This window comes from Conger conger, chromosome 6, assembly GCF_963514075.1.
Source record: "Conger conger chromosome 6, fConCon1.1, whole genome shotgun sequence".
NCBI lineage: Eukaryota > Metazoa > Chordata > Actinopteri > Anguilliformes > Congridae > Conger > Conger conger.
In genome coordinates this window covers 12,888,199-12,906,867 of record NC_083765.1, presented here as the reverse complement: position 1 = coordinate 12,906,867, position 18,669 = coordinate 12,888,199, and the positions used below count along the sequence as shown (strand labels likewise).

The following is an 18,669-nucleotide window of genomic DNA, read 5'->3' as shown; positions in this document are numbered from 1 at the left end:
GCATCTTAAAATAGGTTGTACAGATAGAACCATGAGTCAAACGGTATATCCTGTTGCCATAGTAATTGAAAATTTCTCCCTGAAAAAGGGAATAAAAGCAAAAAAGAAAGAAATAAGGTTGAATAAAACAATTATAAGAAATCCCTTGTCATCCAATTTTGAATTTTAGTTTCATAAATCAGTCATTTGATGATGATGTCATTGTGGTCTGCTTTCCTCCTCTTTCAAGGTCTATTGTAAGTGTTTTGGAATTGAAATCTATTGTTAAATCAAACCGAGAGAACTGATAAAATGCATTTTCTTGTATTCCCGCTATGTAATATCTTGCTCTTAAAAGCTTTTGTCATCTGCACAAAGAAGACAACAACTTAGATTTTGTTTAATGCTTGAAATTGTATGAAGAGTACACAACTTTAAGCTTTGCTTAACACCTGCAGTAATGGTCTGTCAAAACAGAAAACACAAACTGTTGTTATGATCCCTGTCAAGACTGGAGTAAAACAGGTCTGATAGTTTCAAGCATAGTGATTTGTTTGACAGTGAAAGCTTACACCCTTTACAGCTTTTCAGTTGCATTTTCTAGGTGAGATAATTGATGCATCCTCAACAGAAAATCAAATTTCCACAGCTCCAAGACTGTCACTGAACAATGATGAAATGTAGACACAACACAATTATTCACACAAAGTATGTCTTGAGATGTAAGCGGGGAATAAAATGAGTTTCATCCACGTCACAACAACACCTTTCTCCCCTCGCACTGCACGCACATCATGTACTTTTCCTTTTCTATCTCAAACTCTCAGCCCCCACTTCAGTCTCTTGGCTTTCTCTCTGCTCGTTTCACACGTCCCTCCTCTTTTTTATTTACTCACGTAATTCTGCCGCTGCTTGGTCCTGCTCCAGCCCCAAGCCGATCATGAGCTGCCTCTGCGGGTGGCCTTCTTTCCACCAGGGGGAGCCCTTCGACACCTGATGAAAGCAAGTGGAGATTCCTGGTCTCTCTGAATCAGCAGAGCTAAAATCAAAAGCAATAAATGGACCCTTTAACAACTGCATGGGATTGAGTGTGCTGTAAAATAATAATCATCTGTATATTACATTTTCATACAATGGTATATTACATTTCATTGCAACCGGCTATAAATAAACATTTATTAAACACATTTATAAAAAGAGAGAAAAAGAACAAAAAAGAAAAAAGACATTGAAAACAATCCCAATATTATATCGATATTTTTTTCAGTTTTGAACTTTGGTGTGTGGAGTTTGCAAATATTTTAGGAAGCATAATACTTATGACACACAGTGCAATTTTGAAAGTATCACATAATGCAAGTATAGAAGGTCCACCTAGTATCTAGTAGACTTTACACTAAACAAGTGTTTGCTGAACATAATCATTTTTTTTTTTCTTCAGATTATTGAATTGCTTGTACCAGTGAGCAAGGTGATTGACAGCACATTTTATTTTAAAATCACAAAGTGCTACAGTAGAGCATGTGCCTGTGGTGTTTTCTGCATATAACCTTTCTGGTTTTTATTTTAAGTGACTTTAAGTGGTTCTTCTTTAATTATATTTTGAATATAAACTAAATTATTCGAAATGTAAATGTTATTTAAGATCATTAAAAATATCAGGTACAGCACAGCAGAAGTAAATGGTAAGAAAAGACAGCCCCCTCCTGGAGACTTATTTTACTACCTCCTGTTAAAAAGGTCTCCTCACTTTGCAACTATTCTGGGTATTCATTGTTAGAAAATATAATAGTTATGGTATATGGTATAGTAAATTAATTTTAATTTAGTTTGAAGATTACCAGCTATTTTGTATTACTTAACCTGAACTTGTCAGATACTCCAGCTAGCTATCGCTTTGCATGGGCCTTGATCTTGAGCATCCTGGGAAATCAAACTGTTTGGCCCTGATTCACAGAAAACTGGGCCAGATTGGGCCACTGTTCCCGCTGATCCATATTCTTTGGTATAGTGCTTTAAATGCATTTGTAATTGTATTTTTAAAGTATTTTAAGGAAATACAAAGAATTTGAATGGGCCAGTGTATTTGGAATTACTTAAAATACATCAGAAATCCCATTCTTAAATACAAATATTTAACTTTTGTATTTGAGCAAATGAAACTCTTTGGAAAAACAGCTCCACAGAGATTATTCTGCAGTAGTCATTTCTATCTGCTCCTACATGAAGTAGGCCAGTTGCCTATTTTAACTATAAAGTTCCCTATGCTGTTAAATAATTTAGTAAGTAGACTAACCTTTAATAGTGCATATTTACAGACACATAGAAAATATACATTCAGTGGCCACTTTATTTGGTAGGCCTGTACACCAGCTTGTTAATGCAAATATCAGCCAATCATGTAGCAGCAACTCAATGTATAAAAGCATGCAGACATGGTCAAAAAGTTCAGTTGCTGTTCAGACCAAACAAGCACCAAAAGATATGTGCTCAAAGTGACTCTGACCATTGAATGATTGTTGGGGCCAGTGGATGGGCTACAACAGCAGAAGACCAATGAATGTAAATAATAAATGCCTAATAAAGTGGGTGTATATTTTGTGCTTGTGTACTTGGAAACCACTTATTGTATTAAAAACATTTTGGTGAGTTTATTTATCTCATTTATCTGAAACCTTCACAGTCCATACACTAAATATGGATTTTTCTTCATGAGGTCAGAGATGCAGTCCTCTTTTAATAAAACTAAACTGAGTGGATGTGGTTATTTGTTTAATTAATTAATTAATTTGTTTAATGTCTGATTATTTGGCTAGTACATCATGCATGCGACTGTACTTCCTTTGCCTAAAATTATTAATTTTATAAAACGGAAATCTAAGTTCTATACAGATGACAGATGAGTACCATTGTCAATATAAGAGCTGTGGAAGTGTGCATTTGTGAAAACAATGGCATGTTTCACTTGTTATTCAGTACTGACCCAAATAGTCTTCAGCAAATCTTACCCATCAATCTGGCAACCTTACAAATCAGACCTTACACTCCTGTCAGACCAACCCTGACTCCGCATCTGCTGTGCACCACTGTGCCCCCCCCAGTAGTGGAATGAGCCCTCCACTACAATCAGGACAGCAGCCTGGCAACCTTGTGCTGCTAACTAAATACAAATCTGCATCTGTAATTACCCTATACTGCCTTCTCCTATGCACCTGTGCTACATTTAAAACATTCCATTGAAAACCCATTTGCTACTTGAAGCATAGCGTTCTTAACCTCCCTCTTGAACCTACTGTAGAACCTCACTTCATCCTATACGTGTATGTATTTAATACTTCTACATACAGTACTGTGCACAAGGCTTAGGCACCCTAGACTTTATCATATATATATGTTTATTTTAGTGTGTAAAATAATATCGTATAAAAGAATACATTTGGGATTTCCAAATATTCATTTTCCATCCATCCATCCATCCATTATCTGAACCCGCTTATCCTGAACAGGGTCGCAGAGGGGCTGGAGCCTATCCCAGCATACATTGGGCGAAAGGCAGGAATACACCCTGGACAGGTCGCCAGTCCATCGCAGGGAACACACACCATTCACTCACACACTCATACCTACGGGTAATTTACACTCTCCAATCAGCCTAACCTGCATGTCTTTGGACTGTGGGAGGAAACCGGAGTACCCGGAGGAAACCCACGCAGACACGGGGAGAACATGCAAACTCCACACAGAGAGGCCCCGGCCGACGGGGATTCGAACCCAGGACCTCCTTGCTGTGAGGCAGCAGTGCTACCCACTGCACCATCCGTGCCGCCACTCATTTTCCAAAAGATTACATTTTTGTATTTAATTTAATATATTTAAGATATTACTGTAAGCAATTGATTACTTTTTACATAAAAAACTTGATCTAGTCTGTCTGAGATCAGAAACAAGGGGCCAACCAAAGAAGAAGACCTGTGGCAAGTTCTCCAGCATGTTTGGAACAACCTCTGCTGTTCCAAGCATGTTGGAGTTTTATGCAGTTTTAATGCCGAAGGGTGGTCACAAAAAATATTGATTTGATTCAGTTTTTAACTATTCTGCAAATTAATCAAATGTAATGTAAAATGTATAGTATGTTGATTTAGGACCTTTCATTGAATTATTTTTGAAAGAATCTTATCTGTACAGAATCTTATACAGGTGCCTAAGACTTTTGCACAGTACTGTAAGTGATGTATTAATGGCTTCTATTGGTTGTGATCCTAATGATTTCGCATCAGCTCTTGTCTAACCTTTCTGTAAGCTCCTATGTAAGAGGTCTTCTAAATGTCCAAAAGTAAACGCAATATTCTTGTGTACAAGAATAAGGTAAAGCCCAGCTCTGATTTGATTTCAATTTTTTCTATGGAAATGCATTTTCCTTTTCCAACCATTGTAACTATAAAACTGTATAACAATGTTATCAGTCTTCTGTATATTGCAAGTATCCACTAGTTAGCTGGTACATGCATAGTACCGTGAGCCAGAATTAACCAATGATATTTTACCTCTCCTGAGATATCCTTGTCTCAAGTAGGTAGGGCTTGAATTGGAGGCTGCAACTCAAGTCAAAGCGACCAGTAACCTGTAACATAAACTGTGCGGCAAATTGCTAAAACACAATCTCACATATATCTCTAACATTCCTTTTCCAGGTGCTCCAGAGGTAGGAGGTTGAGACAACTTCATTAATGGTTGGACACTTTTAAGTGTTCAAGATAGGGGGCATGGGGACATAGTATCTCACCACAAATGCAACCAGCTTCCACTTACTTTCACACAGCAATCCTCTAGCAGTGCTGCCCTGTGGCCGAACCACCGGATTGCACAACACACACAGCTGTCACAGGTAAAGTGCAAAGTGTCTGAGTCACAGTTTCACCGTGAACTAGGGAATACCGTGCCAAGCAGCAGCCTCCAGCAATGCTAGAGACAGTGGTGCATGCCCCTGGGACTATGAACAGCGGGCCTTCAGCCTCGTGCCTGTGAACACAGCACAGCAGTGAGATTATCTCCCTGCAAGTCACACAGCACAGCAGTGAGATTATCTCCCTGCAAATCACACAGTACAGCAGTGAGATTATCTCCCTGCAAATCACACAGTACAGCAGTGAGATTATCTCCCTGCAAGTCACATAGCACAGCAGTGAGATCATTTCCCTGCAAATCACACAGTACAGCAGTGAGATCATTTCCCTGCAAATCACACAGTACAGCAGTGAGATCATCTCCCTGCAAATCACACAGTACAGCAGTGAGATCATCACCCTGCAAGACACACAGTACAGCAGTGAGATCATCACCCTGCAAGACACACAGTACAGCAGTGAGATCATCACCCTGCAAGACACACAGCACAGCAGTGACAGTGTAAGCCACTCTTTTCTATTATTGCAGAAAAAATACTTGGAATATAATACAACATTGGTTCTTGAGATGTATTTACACGTACATAACTGAGGTGCTTTTATGGGCTACCCGCCTTGCATCCATAAAATTTTCATTCTTAATGAAAAACAATAGGCTGTATTCTATAAATGTACATTTGCTGCCTTAGTAGATTTATGCAGATATATAAAATTGCCTCAATTAGCATCACATATACAGTGCAGCCAGGAAATATTTGGACAGTGTTATTTTGCTGTGTACTCCATCTCATAGGATTTAAGATTAAACAATAAATATGAGGTTAACTGCAGACTGTTGGCTTTGAGGGTATTTACATCCGTACTGGGTGAAGCGATTAAAGTAATTTTTATACAGCTGTAAGCAAGTCCAGTCCATTTTTTAAGATTATAATTTATCTGTATGCAATACATGTTATCAGTAATTTTGCATTTTCAATTCAAAGGAAAACATGTAAACTGTATCCAAAATATTTTGAATAATATACAGTTGCACACAGTAGCAAAACTAGTTGCAAAGCATGTTCAGGCAGGTATGAAGATGAATGAGTCGTGAGATATGCAAATAATTCTGATGACGAAGCAAAAATTGCCTTACAATATACAATAACTAATTGGCACCATTGGAAAAGGTATTAAATGAGCAACGCTATAAAATTAAACAATTATTTCTATGTAGCAAAACAACAATACATTGTGTCGTTATTAAAACACATTTTATTACACTGTGAAAGCAATGTTGATTGGAAATCGGATGGAAAATACGATGCTTAAAAGCAAGGAAATGTATGTGGAAAACAGGTAGGCTTTAATGGATTCCTTCCAAATTATGAACTACTTTTTCCAGTTTCACGGTAGCGAATGGTCTTACTATCAACTTTGTAAATCATCGTGATTCACACATGCGCAAGGGCTAAACAGGAGGGGGAGGCAAGGGGCGGGTTTTAGTATATATTACTTCACACAGAGAAGTTTTGCCTGTCGCCTAGCTTTGGGACAGCCTCACACAACATCTCTATTGCCGCAACCCGGGATCTACTTTAACTGCAACTTCACTACCAAATACAATTAAAATATACGGCAACCACGAATATGGAGGACCAACAAAGATACGGCTACCATTCTTTTTGTCATACCTGCTCAAGAACAGAAAACAGAAGAATTAAGGTAATCTTTAAAACTCTTTGTAAATCTGCATGTAACGACAGACCTCTATGCAGTGGTATAGTCTGGCCTCATTAAGTTGCTTCGAGAGAAAACCCTCGTACAAAAGTCTTGCATTGTCATTTTGCACAATTGAAAAACATCAAGAAAACTATTGTTTAAAAAGCATATACTTCGGACTCAACTGGTATATAAGTTTGTGTGCAGAATACGTTCGTCTGAATATGTGCAGACAATGTATATCAGGTAGTTGCATTTCTTCACATTTTGTCCCAGTCCAAGTTCTCATATCTCCGTCTTGGTATTGCGTTTCATGTTTTCTGAACTTTGGACAAATAGCCTATATTAGTTGGGTGTCCGAAACTGGCGCCAGGGGGCGACCGCACTGTGGTATATCACACAGAAATGAAGGTGAACGGGGGAAAGATGTGCTGACTCTGGGAATTGGTAATTGTCGGTTATTGAATAGCTTGTCTTGAAACTTGTGATAAACTGCAAGAGTAGACTACAGATAAAACCCGAACTTTCTCTTTGAATGCAAAATATTTTTTTTCGAAGCGGATAATGTCAGAACATCTGACAAGCTCGAAACGTATTAAAACCTATTTTTTGTGACTAGCCTAATTTCTAAATAAAAATAATAATAACCCCAGTGTGCGATATCTTTAAGGCGTTTTTATTTTATTTTGGAAAAAAAAACACGTCAGCAAACATTCTTTCGCAAACTGCACCGCTAAACAAGTTCCGTCTTCGCACACTCAGCATTTTATAACAGTTTTTTAATATTGCGAATTGGAATGGTGCGATGTAATTTAGATGGGAAGTGGGCTCATGGCATATCAGTATCTTGTGTTATTTGAGGTGTCAGTTGCTTAACTTGAGTCTTTTTCCCTCAGATCAGAAAGATGCCCGCTTCCAGTCGAGCGCTGATGTTCACCATGGCTTTGGCACTGTATTTCGTTGAACTGGCCTCAGCCGAGACGTTGTGTGGCGGAGAACTGGTAGACGCGCTGCAATTCGTATGTGGAGACAATGGGTTCTATTTCAGTACGTGTCTTAATATATTTACGCATGCATTTATGTAATTTATCCACGCCTTTAAATTCCTGTCGGACAACACTGCTTTTCAGTTTCATCCAATCTTTCTCTAATAGCCTGTTGTTCTTCGTGTTTGCTCTGATGTCACGTTTTCTATTTTTATTTATTTATTTCCATTTTCATGGAACACATTTAAATTGCTCCTGGTATATTAATTTTCTTTGCTCTTTAGCAACGCTTTCCTCAGTGTGTGTCTGGACATTCTCTGGTAAACACATTCGCCCTTGCTATACGTGGGTCAGTCGATTCGGGGGTGAAATGGAGTGCAGCTCTGCATTTACACGCAGGTATCCTTGTGCGTACTTGCAAATGAGATGTAGTATGCACCAAGACGCCAGCATTGCGATCGTGCTGAGTGAGCGCATTCTCTCGCTCTTGTGCATATGAAAGACACGCACACAGTTAAGGCACAGCACTAAATGGACAACAATAGGCCGTTTGTTTACACGCACATTCCACAGTGTAAAGTAATAGTACCCAGTTGGTATGTCCTTAGCCGCTTCTGAAACATTTACATACGACTTACTGTGGCATTTTATAACTTCAGTATAGTAGGACATTGGGAGAAAGGCAAATAATAAACACAAGTTTGCAAATGGAATTTATTTGCAGTCAGTGCAGATTGTAGTATAGCCTACGTTACAGTTGCACCATGCTAAATATTGTAGCTTGCACAATCGAAATTAGCCCGCCAAAAAAAAGAAAAAAAGACAAAGCTACCAACACAATCATTTTAAAGTGGAACACTCCCGTGATACTTTAAAAAAACCTTTATGATAATCTTTATTTCTGTGGTTTGTAGATGCCCTTATATCAATCGTCTTACGCGGTACACATCACCGGTTTATGCAGGTGCCTATTTGGTGGCAGTCATGTAGTCAAGTGCCTTACTTATAGCTGAAACAGGCCTGTGGATGTAGGCATGCAACACGCTGTTTGTAAGCAGCGCTCTCACCACTTCTCATCATTTAGCATGACTGAAATGGCTGGACAGCTTGTTCTTGGAGAAGCTGTGCCTTCATGCACTGCTGACTGAACCGACTGATCTTTGCCATCTGGTCACTGTCACAGATTCCCATTTTCTCCTTAAAAAGTGTGAAGTTCTGCAAAATAACTTCATATTTGTTATCACTCATGTCACTGACAGAGGCTTTGTGTTTCCACTGGAAGCTTCACTAACCAAAGAGATCATTATCCACTTTGAGCAGCATAGACGGCCTTTGTCCATTTTGCCTCTTCTTCCTTGCTACCCTTTCAGCAATTAAATGTGTGCTCTGTCTCTCTTTCTCTCCCTCGCTTTTTCTCTCATGACGTCCGTGCGGTTCCACAGACTACCGTGTAAGGGCAGGTACTTGAAACAACACTTTTCAAGAGTACTGTCATTGTGTGGCCTCTGTCTCTCTTTCTCGGCCCCTCCCCCACCTGTCAAATCTGTGTCTATGGACTCTTCTCATTCCCATGGCTTTATCTCTGCTGAGTTGGCAAGGGACAAGGTCAAAAGATAGCTTCCATATTCACTATTTACTCTCCAGAAATAGATGTGCCTTTTCGCTCCTTTCCTTCTGCCGTTTCACCTTTGCTTTGTTAAAACTGCAATCTGGAAACACATATGTATTAGATTGATATGTTTTAGTGATGGAAATTATAATCACTGGATGCAAAAAGTAGGAATACAGAGTGGAAAATGTAACTTTTATTTATGATATTGTCCCTTTTTTCTTAATAATATCAGTGAAGATAGGTACTGCCATCTGTACAGTAGAATAATATTATCTGCGATGGACTAAAGTGCAGAATAGTGCTTAATTGAGATCATTCACCACTGAATACAAATTTCTGTATATTTTCACTCAAATTGTGTTGGGGAGTCTAGTTATTCCTGCTGCCAAGGACTAGTTCAGTGTTGTCATGGCATTCAGCTCAGGGGGGCCAGGCAAAAAAGATGGTATAAACATAAAGTATAAAGATGGTTAAAGTTTGGCTACAAGGAAAGGAGAAAGGGTTGAGCAGTGACCGAGTGAAATAGTAGGCCAGCGAGTGTGTGATGACCGAGAGCGTGCGCTCGATGAGCAAGCTCGTCCGCTGGCGTTTCTAACGCCCGTCTCTCCCCCTCTCGGTCTGTAGGTAGGCCCACCAGCCGGGGAAACAGCCGGCGGCCCCAGAAAGGGATCGTGGAGGAGTGCTGCTTCCGGAGCTGTGACCTGATGCTGCTGGAGCAGTACTGTGCCAAGCCCACCAAGTCCGAGCGGGACGTCTCGGCCTCCTCGCTGCACGTCCTCCCCGTGCTGCCCACGCTGACCAGGGTGGGTTCACGCCCCGCGCCCGTCTCTGCCTTCCCCCTTTCCCCCTTTCCCCCCTTTCCCTTCAGTGCCCACGCGCAGAGACCAACAATGGCGAAAAATGAGCGCTTTATCAGACGGAAGAATCAGTGCTGAGTTTGTTACCCATGGTGCTGAATAGGGTGGAAAATACAGTCAAGCGAGTGTGTAATGTAGTTAGAGAGGAGGCCGCATGCAGTTGTGTGCAATTTGCCAGTTCTGATCATTTATTTCTCATAAGATTTTAGTATAATTCATTTATGAGTGTTAGCTCTACAGCCAGCAGATGTGATAGCAAGTGCTTGATCTTGGTCTTTAACATTTAACGTTTTATCTAGTTTTATTTAATTAAGGTTTTAGTAGGGCAACAGAAACAATAAACGTAACAATCTGTGTTCTTAACTATTATCTGGTTTTCAGTATATCAACATCAACACTGTGTTTAAGAGAAAGATGTGTGTGTGAGTGATACATGATACATATCCCAATAAGTCCTTAGCTTGGATAACATGAAACCATGGTTACCATGGAATTTATTTTGGTTACCATTGGCAAACGCCTGACGTGCCTAACAGCAAGCAGTCAGACAATAGAATCACAATGGAAACAAGCTACCAAGGATTCTTTCCTGCAGTTCTTCAATACTGCTGTGAAATTCATCACCATTAGTCGAAATAGCATTACAGCTGACCAAAGCTTTTTAAAGCCAGAAAAACTGGTTAGCATATGAACTGGTTAGCAATTATACCCAGAATGACTTTTCAGAATGAAGGAGGATCACCATGATTCATATGAAAAGGTGTAGGGCTATTTTGGCTGAAACTGAAGGAGTCATAACTCCCACCCTTAAATAAAGGATTAAACTAAAACTGAACTAGAACAATCTCTGTTTGTGAATGCAGACTCAACTAGTAAAATTAAATGTATCATTGTCAATATCACTTTAGGAAATAGACAACTGTTACCACAAACCGCCGTCAAAACAAGCAGCAGATTTTTCCATTATACGCCCGCACATCTTCACAAACTCCATGGCAACAGACAGACTGGCATTTTTTCAAATGTTAAACAAAGTCATTACTGCAGTATATGAAAATCAAGCAACAGCATTCTGTGCTCTTGGCTTTAAAATATGTTACGTTCTGGCAGCAACTTCACAGGTTTAGTAACATGTGAAGTTTCAATAGCTATGCAAAAAAAGAAACAAATAAATAAAATAATGACCGTCGAAGAGATAAACAAAATAACTGAGCTACGCTTGAGGATAGCACACTTAAAGTGACAGGGTGAAAATGAGCATTCACTCGAGGGATTCCCGGAGGATAGATCCCTGCGGCTTCTTTTCGTATGCGGGAGGACCTCTCCAGTCGGAGTTCCACTATTTGCAGGGCTTGTTTGCCAAGAATAGTGGTTTAAACTGGAATGTGTTTACTGTGTTGATGGAGGGACATGGGGGAAGAGATCAGTGGCAGAACAATGGCCTCCCTCTCCCGTGTCCATTCAGGGAGCTGAGGAATTCCGCCTGCTCCTTCCTTTCAAGTCCCTTGAAGTCAGAGCGGAGCAAAGGCGTGCTTTCACACAACAACAACAGCAAAAAACTGTCACTCCGCGCTCGGCTCAAAAGAAATATAGAGCCGGGGAACAGTGGGACAGTGTGTGTCCAGACGTTTACCACAGAACAAAAGGTGTCTGTGCATTTCCCTGGCCACGGTGTCACGTCAGGCAGCGCTGCGCTGCATTTGACGGAAGTTCAATCGCTGCTGCGCGGATGTCGTTCGAGACGGGCTGGAGATGAGGGAAGAGTTTTGAAATGTGGCTTTTATTGACTTAATTAATTAATTAATTTATTTATTTATTATTTATTTTCCACAGGATGTCCCAAGAAAGCCTTTGACCGGGAAGTATTCCAAATATGAGGTGTGGCAGCGGAAGGCAGCCCAGAGGCTGAGGAGAGGGATCCCCGCGGTGCTTAGGGGCAGGAAACTCCGGCGGCAGGGAGACATGGCCAGGGCCCAGGAGCAGGCCCAGTCCCACCGACATCTGATCACCCTTCCCGCCCGGCTCCCGAAAGCCCTGCCCCCCACGGAACACCGACAGCAGCACCAGGCCAGCCGCAAATGAAGTTAGGATTGTTTGCGCGGACAAAAAAAAAAATAATACAAAAAAAAATCGACAAAAAAAAAAACATCTGGAAGAGGAGGAAAAAGGACAAGGGGGATTATAGCTTTGTTCCTGGCATCATTCTGTGGCAGTCTTCCCTCCGTTCAGACACACAGTCACACACACACACCGACCCGTCCCTCACACACAACACACACCCCAAACAGTTAAAACAATAAGAGTTAACAGTCGGACTGAAATTCAGGTGGATTCTAATAAAGGAAAAGAAAAAGAAGAGGAGGGAAGATGAAGGAGATTTACAGCTTGGCATACACTGAAGAGGCACAGCAGAGTGGTTCTCGCTGGGGAAGACTTCATTCCATGCCAATTTCCTGAGAAAAAGGCCATCTCTTTCTTAGTTTGTTTCTTATTAGTTTGCACCTGTAACTGTTAAGAGGGAAATCCACACTGTTAAGGAATTGTTTTGTTAAAATTAGATTCCTGTTCCAGCACCTTTTTGATCACAAACAAAAAAAAAGCAGAGGAAAACGTCTGCAAATTGCACATCGCCACGGATTACTTCAAAGTTCTTGTTTCTAAGTAAAAGAGAAAAAAAGGCACTATTTTTTTATGAACAATGAACGTGTAGCTCAAAAACAAATGTCATGGTGCTACCTTTAGGAAAGGACTTAAAGGGGAGGAAGTTTGAAAAAAGCATGTTTTTCTTTGAATAATTATTAAAACTTTCCGTTTTAGAGAAAGTGAGACTTTGAAAAAAGAAAAAAAAGGAAAAGAATTGCTTGTTTCTGGCAGTAGGAAACTGGGATGTCACTGCACGCAGTGATGGTGGCTGTACAATGACGTAGCAGGTCGATGCAGAGTATGGTCTGCAGTCAGAGTCCTGTCGTGGTGCAGAGAAAGTGGGGAAATCTGGAGAAAGCAAAAGCACGAGGTGGACTTCCTGGAACACAGGCCTACTTCCTGTTTGTGCATAAACACTGTCCTGTGCCCAAGACACTGAGACACTATGGACACAAAGCAAGCGTGATGTATTTGTTGGCTTTTTTTTGGTTATTTTTGTTTTAAGACCCTGTCAGATTCTGGTACCATGACATTCCGTGTCTGCAAGATGACTTTTTTTTTTTCCTTTTTTTTTCTTTTTTGTTATTTTTTATTGTTGTTGCTATATTATTTTACATTTCTTAAAAAAAGGCACAAACTTCAAGTCAAAGGGAAAAAACAGCAATAATGTCAACTAACATTTTATTTTTTATTGTGTATCAGTAGTATTCACATGCTTTTGCTTGAAAACAAATACTTGAATATGTATTATTAGTTTCCAGGGACGTTATGTTATTTCCTTTTAGTCTGAGCTGTGTCTTGCAAAATGAGCCGCCAAGCTTTTTTTGTTCTTTAAATACAAATAATGGCACTGTATAAAGGCATTATTTATTTTGTCATAAAATATATATGAAAAATTGTCCAAATAATATACTTAGCACTGATACGCAACTGACAGGTTTATTTTGTACTTTCTCTTTTTTCCTCTTTTGACTTGTCATGCATTTTGTAGACGCTTTGTACCAAAAATCTCCCTTTTTTTCTTTTGCCACCAAGTTAAGTCAAATTGGGATTTTGAAAGGATGCAGTAGCCTGGATTGCTTTGGCATCTGATGTCACAAATTAGGCACATACTCTTTCCCACAGAACTGTGTGTTCTTCCCATAGTGGGGTCCCGGAAGAGGCAGGAGGGGTGATGTTCCGGAACAGTTGGGCACACACTCAGCCCAGCCACTTTAGTATTAATGTTCTTAGGATCTGACCCTTTGTGCGACCAACAATGGATGCAATGTGTCTGGTGTGTTTTTGTCACCTCCATCCTGGGTAATGTGGTTGTCTTGACGAGCGGGCCTGTGTTACGGCCTGGTGTTCTCGCAGTACAGTATCCTGCCCAACAGTGTTACCAATTTTCAAGAATTCTTGAAATACTCCGAAATAAAAAAATGGCATGCCATTCTTTCTCCATAAGGTTCCCCATGTTATAACTATGCGTGTGTTAGTGTATGTGTGCGTGCATATTTGTGTGTGTGCATGCGTGTGTGTGTGTGTGTGTGTGTGTGTGTGTGTGCGGATGCGTGTGGAGGGGGCATGGTGTGGCATTTTCTGTCCTGTCCATGGTGAGTGTGAGCATGCAGAAATGTGGAGTACTCAGGAACATGCGCGGCTCATTGCAGACATGTAAAGCCAGGATGGGGCAATACCTTCTCCTGACTCTTCTCCGATCTGTAGCCCATCTGATCGGACCTGCGCCAGAGTGTTCTGACGCTTGCCACGTGAAGCGGACCTTGCTCGGTCCTGCCTGGCCAATCGGGGACAGAGGTAAAAGGAGCATTCACCCAATGTTCTCAGCCTGCTCGCATCTGCACACACCGTCTGTGTGTGTGTGTGTGTGTGTGTGTGTGTGTGTGTGTTTGTGTGTGCTGGGGCCGGCTGTTCATGTGCCAACAGGCATCTGCAGTCAAATGGCATGAATGTCAATGTCAATTTGGGCCTTGTGCCCTGCTCTGCCTCTGTGTGTGACCACCTGCGTATAATGCTGGTATCTGTGCACACCCGCAGATTAACCCACTAAAGTCCATCTCTCTTTGTAACATCATTTGATTTCAGTTGTGTCACAAACCAGTGCAATTATTATTATTATTATTATTATTATTATTAGGGTTGTCCCGGTAACTTTTTTCAAACAACTTCACATATGGCTTATCAAATGGTGGTTTTTTTTTATTTCAGTTGTCTTCTTTATGCTAGGACTGCATTTATTATTACATTTTACAAACAGGCTCCTTTAGTTTTTTTTGTGAATGGCGTAGAGGGCCGCTTGTGGTTGTTGAATATGAAGGGATGGTGCTGTGCCTATGTCAGTCCCCCTCCCAGCCTGTGGGGATTTCATTCAGTTTAACCTCTGCACGCTAGGACATCCACAAATGCACAATCCATGTACCTTCATTTTTAATATCAATAAAAACAGGTTATCATATTTTCCCAGGCTTTTACAGTCTCGTTTGTCTCCTGCTCTACTACTTTCTTCTCATTTTGTCCTCATGTGCACTTTAAATGTTTTTCGTGGTTTCTGGAGAATCGCGAAGAATGGCGGTTTGGAGAGCTTCCCTCTGCCATCAGGCTTTGGCATATGACAGTGCCGTATTCGGTGAGGACCATTGTGAGCACAGTCGATAGCTATCGCTCTCACCAGAGCTGACACTGGACACACTACATGCTACATGGCAGGTACTGTGGATAAACACAGCACGCTAAGACCCTGGGCTATGCAGCATGGAGGAAAGATGGGAAAAGTATTATTAATCCTTCATTTAACCAGGGGTGGGCCATTGAGAACATGTTTGTTCGCTCCAGGAGAAATGCCAGAGAGAACAGCTGCAAGTGGGGAGCGCGAGAGAGAACAGGGGTAAATCCCCTGGAGAAATATTTTGGGGTAAAGGCCTTGCTCAAGGGCCCAAGAGTTCCTTCCTTTATCCAGATGCAAGTCAGTCCCTGTGCGACTACCACAGGCTCGAACTAGCAGCTCTACAGTTGCCAGTCAAGCAACCTACCACTAGGCTTCCCTGCCATAAATTAGTTTTGAAGATACTGAATAAAATTCATTATGTTCTCTCATTGACTATGTTTAAAAATGAGACAGTATACATTATGCCTGATTTATTCGTCTCATTACAAAGTTTGACTTCATGCATTAAGCTGGTTTAATAATCCTCTTTATTGGATTCCAAAATTGGCACCAAAGAAAGATTTGGGAGCCCTGCCCTACTGTTCTGTGGATTATATAGAGGGTACTGGAAGTCTTACAACTGAAGCGCAATTAAATTGACACAGCTGTTGCAATGCGCAATGATTCATCTGTACTTTGACCGTTAAGCAAAAATTAGGAAACTGATTCTTTACAATATACTGTATTCTTAACTTTAAAAGATGATTAGTATTACACGGAGGTTGACACCTGCATTTTTTGTGTGTACGTGTTTATGAATGGGTCCAGGTGTGTCTTGCGTTAATGAAGTGTGTGGCACTGTGGTTAGATCTCTTGGGCTGTATACTAGCTCCCGCTCCCCGTACACACTGTCGATTCCCAGGGGAAAGTCTGTGTGAATATCCCTGTCACAGAACTCAAGCCTCCCTGACCTGATGTACCATGTGACCTCTCTGGTATGCCATCACCTAACACGGTTACTGACATCTGGTGCATGAATATTAGCCCTGTCTTCTACACTTTTACACAAATAGATATGCAGGCACGCGCACGGACACACACATTTGCACATACTCATGAAACGAACCGCCACACAGTGAAATCAGGACAGAGAAGCTTGCAACTGAAACGATTGGCCAATTGCATGGTGGCTACGCGTGACTTCCATGGATGAAACTCCTCGCTGCGAGAGCATGTATGATCTTACAGGTTCCTTCTCTTACTGCTACACTGGCATGGTGCCAGATATTAATTGGACGCTGTGGCCAGCAGCTGTTTATGTAAGCCTTGACAGAGGTAGAGGACAAAGAATAGCAATACTGTTTCATCACAGAGAGAGAGAGAGAGAGAGAGAGAGAGAGAGAGAGAGAGAGAGAGAGAGAGAGAGAGAGAGAGAGGAGAGAGAGAGAGAGAGAGAGAGAGAGAGAGAGAGAGAGAGAGAGAATGAAACTTGGCCATGATTCCTCTCTGCTGGCCAAAGGCTGTTCCTTCTCCAGCCTCTTTGAAGAGTTTTTTGCACAGCTTGAAAAGTGCAAAAGTGTGAGTTTTTACAGAAATGATTACAAACCTCCATGGACACTATAAGCCTGCTCTCAAACCTCATGGGTCTCATCTAACAAGCATGTTTTCTGGACCGTGATTAGTTTACTGAGAAAAGGACATGAGCATATCAAAGTGGCACTTACCCCAAGATGTTTCTGACAAGGCAAGGTTGATATGAAGATGCTTTGTATGCCCAACCAAGCACTTCTCCAACATTACTGCCTCATAGAAAGGCTGTGAGCCCTCCACTTCAGCACCAAAATGCACATAACCTCAGGCTGTTCCCAGGCACCTGCAGCAGAGGAGTGCGCACGGCTTGCCTTACTGAGAGCTGCTATGTGTGTAGAATTGACAGGCAGGCAGACACAGACAGGCAGACAGGCAGAAGAAAGACAGGCAGACGGACAGACAAACAGACACAGACAGACAGACAGGCAGGCAGGGAGGCTAACAGACACAGACAGACAGACAGACAGACAGACAGGCAGACAGACTGGCAGGCAGACAGACAGACACAGACAGACAGGCAGGCAGACAGGCAGGCAAATAGGCCGGCAGGCAGACAGACACGCAGACAGACAGGCAGACAGGCCAGCAGGCAGACAGACAGACACGCAGGCATTTATTACTATATATATTTTTTATTATGATCATTTCAGAGATCTGACTACAGAAAAATTGGAACAGTGTATTTTCCTTTTCCATTAAAAAAAACCTTTAAAAGTGGCACATCAATATTGGGATCATGTATATAATAATTCATTCATTATCCTAACCTGCTTATCTTGAACAGGGTTGCAGAGGGGCTGGAGCCTATCCCAGCACACATTGGGTGAAAGGCAGGAATACACCCTGGACAGGATGCCAGCTCCATCGCAGGGCACACACACTCACACACTCATACACTCATACACTCATACCCACGGGCAATTTAGACTCTCCAATCAGCCTAACCTGCATGTCTTTGGACTGTGGGAGGAAACCGGAGTACCCGGAGGAAACCCACGCAGACATGGGGAGAACATGAACTCCGCACCGAGAGGCCCCGGCCGACAGGGATTCGAACTCAGGACCTCCTTGCTGTGAGGCAGCAGTGCTACCCACTGTACCATCCGTGCCCCCATGCATATAATAATACAAATTTTAATTGAGACATGTACTGACACGCATTATTTAGCTTTACAGGTTATGGTGTTGTATATCATTTGTTGTGTGTTGCATATAATGTGATTTTATGATCATATCACAGATCACACATTTTCCATTGAAAAGCTGACTTTTTTTTGCCTGCCTCCTGAAACTAAACTTCAGCTATATCACACAAATCACAACTATCGCACAGGAACGACAAATAGATGCTTGTTTGAAAGGACCATTTTAAATGTAATGTGAAATAATGCATAATAACAGCCACAGTGTTATTTGTTCAGTTTAAAAAATGTGCTAAACATTTTATCATATCAACAGCAAATAATTAGAATCTAAAATTATTGACATGGAAACCCCCCAAAAAGCTTTTTTAAAAAACTCTTACTTTTTTTATTACCATCAGTGTGCTTTCTGCCTCTTTGTGTGCTGACCGCTCGTAATTATTGTATCACCATTTTCCAACTGGATCGCCTGTTAGGGCACAATTTCAGTTTCTTCCACCATAATTGGTTTAATGAGATTATTTATGTTTGTTCCTTATTCCTGCAGCAGGGTCCACGGCAAAGTGTTCTGTAATGCCCTCTATATAAATGGTGCTAAACAAACAGCACTG

General features: G+C 41.3%; 1 protein-coding gene across 1 annotated transcript; it reads left to right on the top strand.

Moving 5' to 3' along the window:
- Window positions 1-6,415: 6,415 nt before the first annotated feature.
- igf2b (insulin-like growth factor 2b) lies at window positions 6,416-15,141 on the top strand. Its single transcript, XM_061245013.1, has 4 exons — window positions 6,416-6,587; window positions 7,481-7,631; window positions 9,807-9,985; window positions 11,873-15,141. Exons 1-4 carry the CDS (start codon window positions 6,513-6,515, stop codon window positions 12,119-12,121), a joined length of 654 nt encoding a protein of 217 aa, XP_061100997.1. The 5' UTR covers window positions 6,416-6,512; the 3' UTR covers window positions 12,122-15,141.
- Window positions 15,142-18,669: the final 3,528 nt, after the last annotated feature.

Excerpts from the sequence above, each read along its gene's own strand:
- igf2b (XM_061245013.1), top strand. The coding sequence starts at position 6,513 with ATGGAGGACCAACAAAGATACGGCTACCATTCTTTTTGTCATACCTGC. Across the intron at positions 7,632-9,806 it reads AGACAATGGGTTCTATTTCA|GTAGGCCCACCAGCCGGGGA; the intron begins GTACGTGTCTTA and ends CTCGGTCTGTAG. Across the intron at positions 9,986-11,872 it reads TGCTGCCCACGCTGACCAGG|GATGTCCCAAGAAAGCCTTT; the intron begins GTGGGTTCACGC and ends TATTTTCCACAG.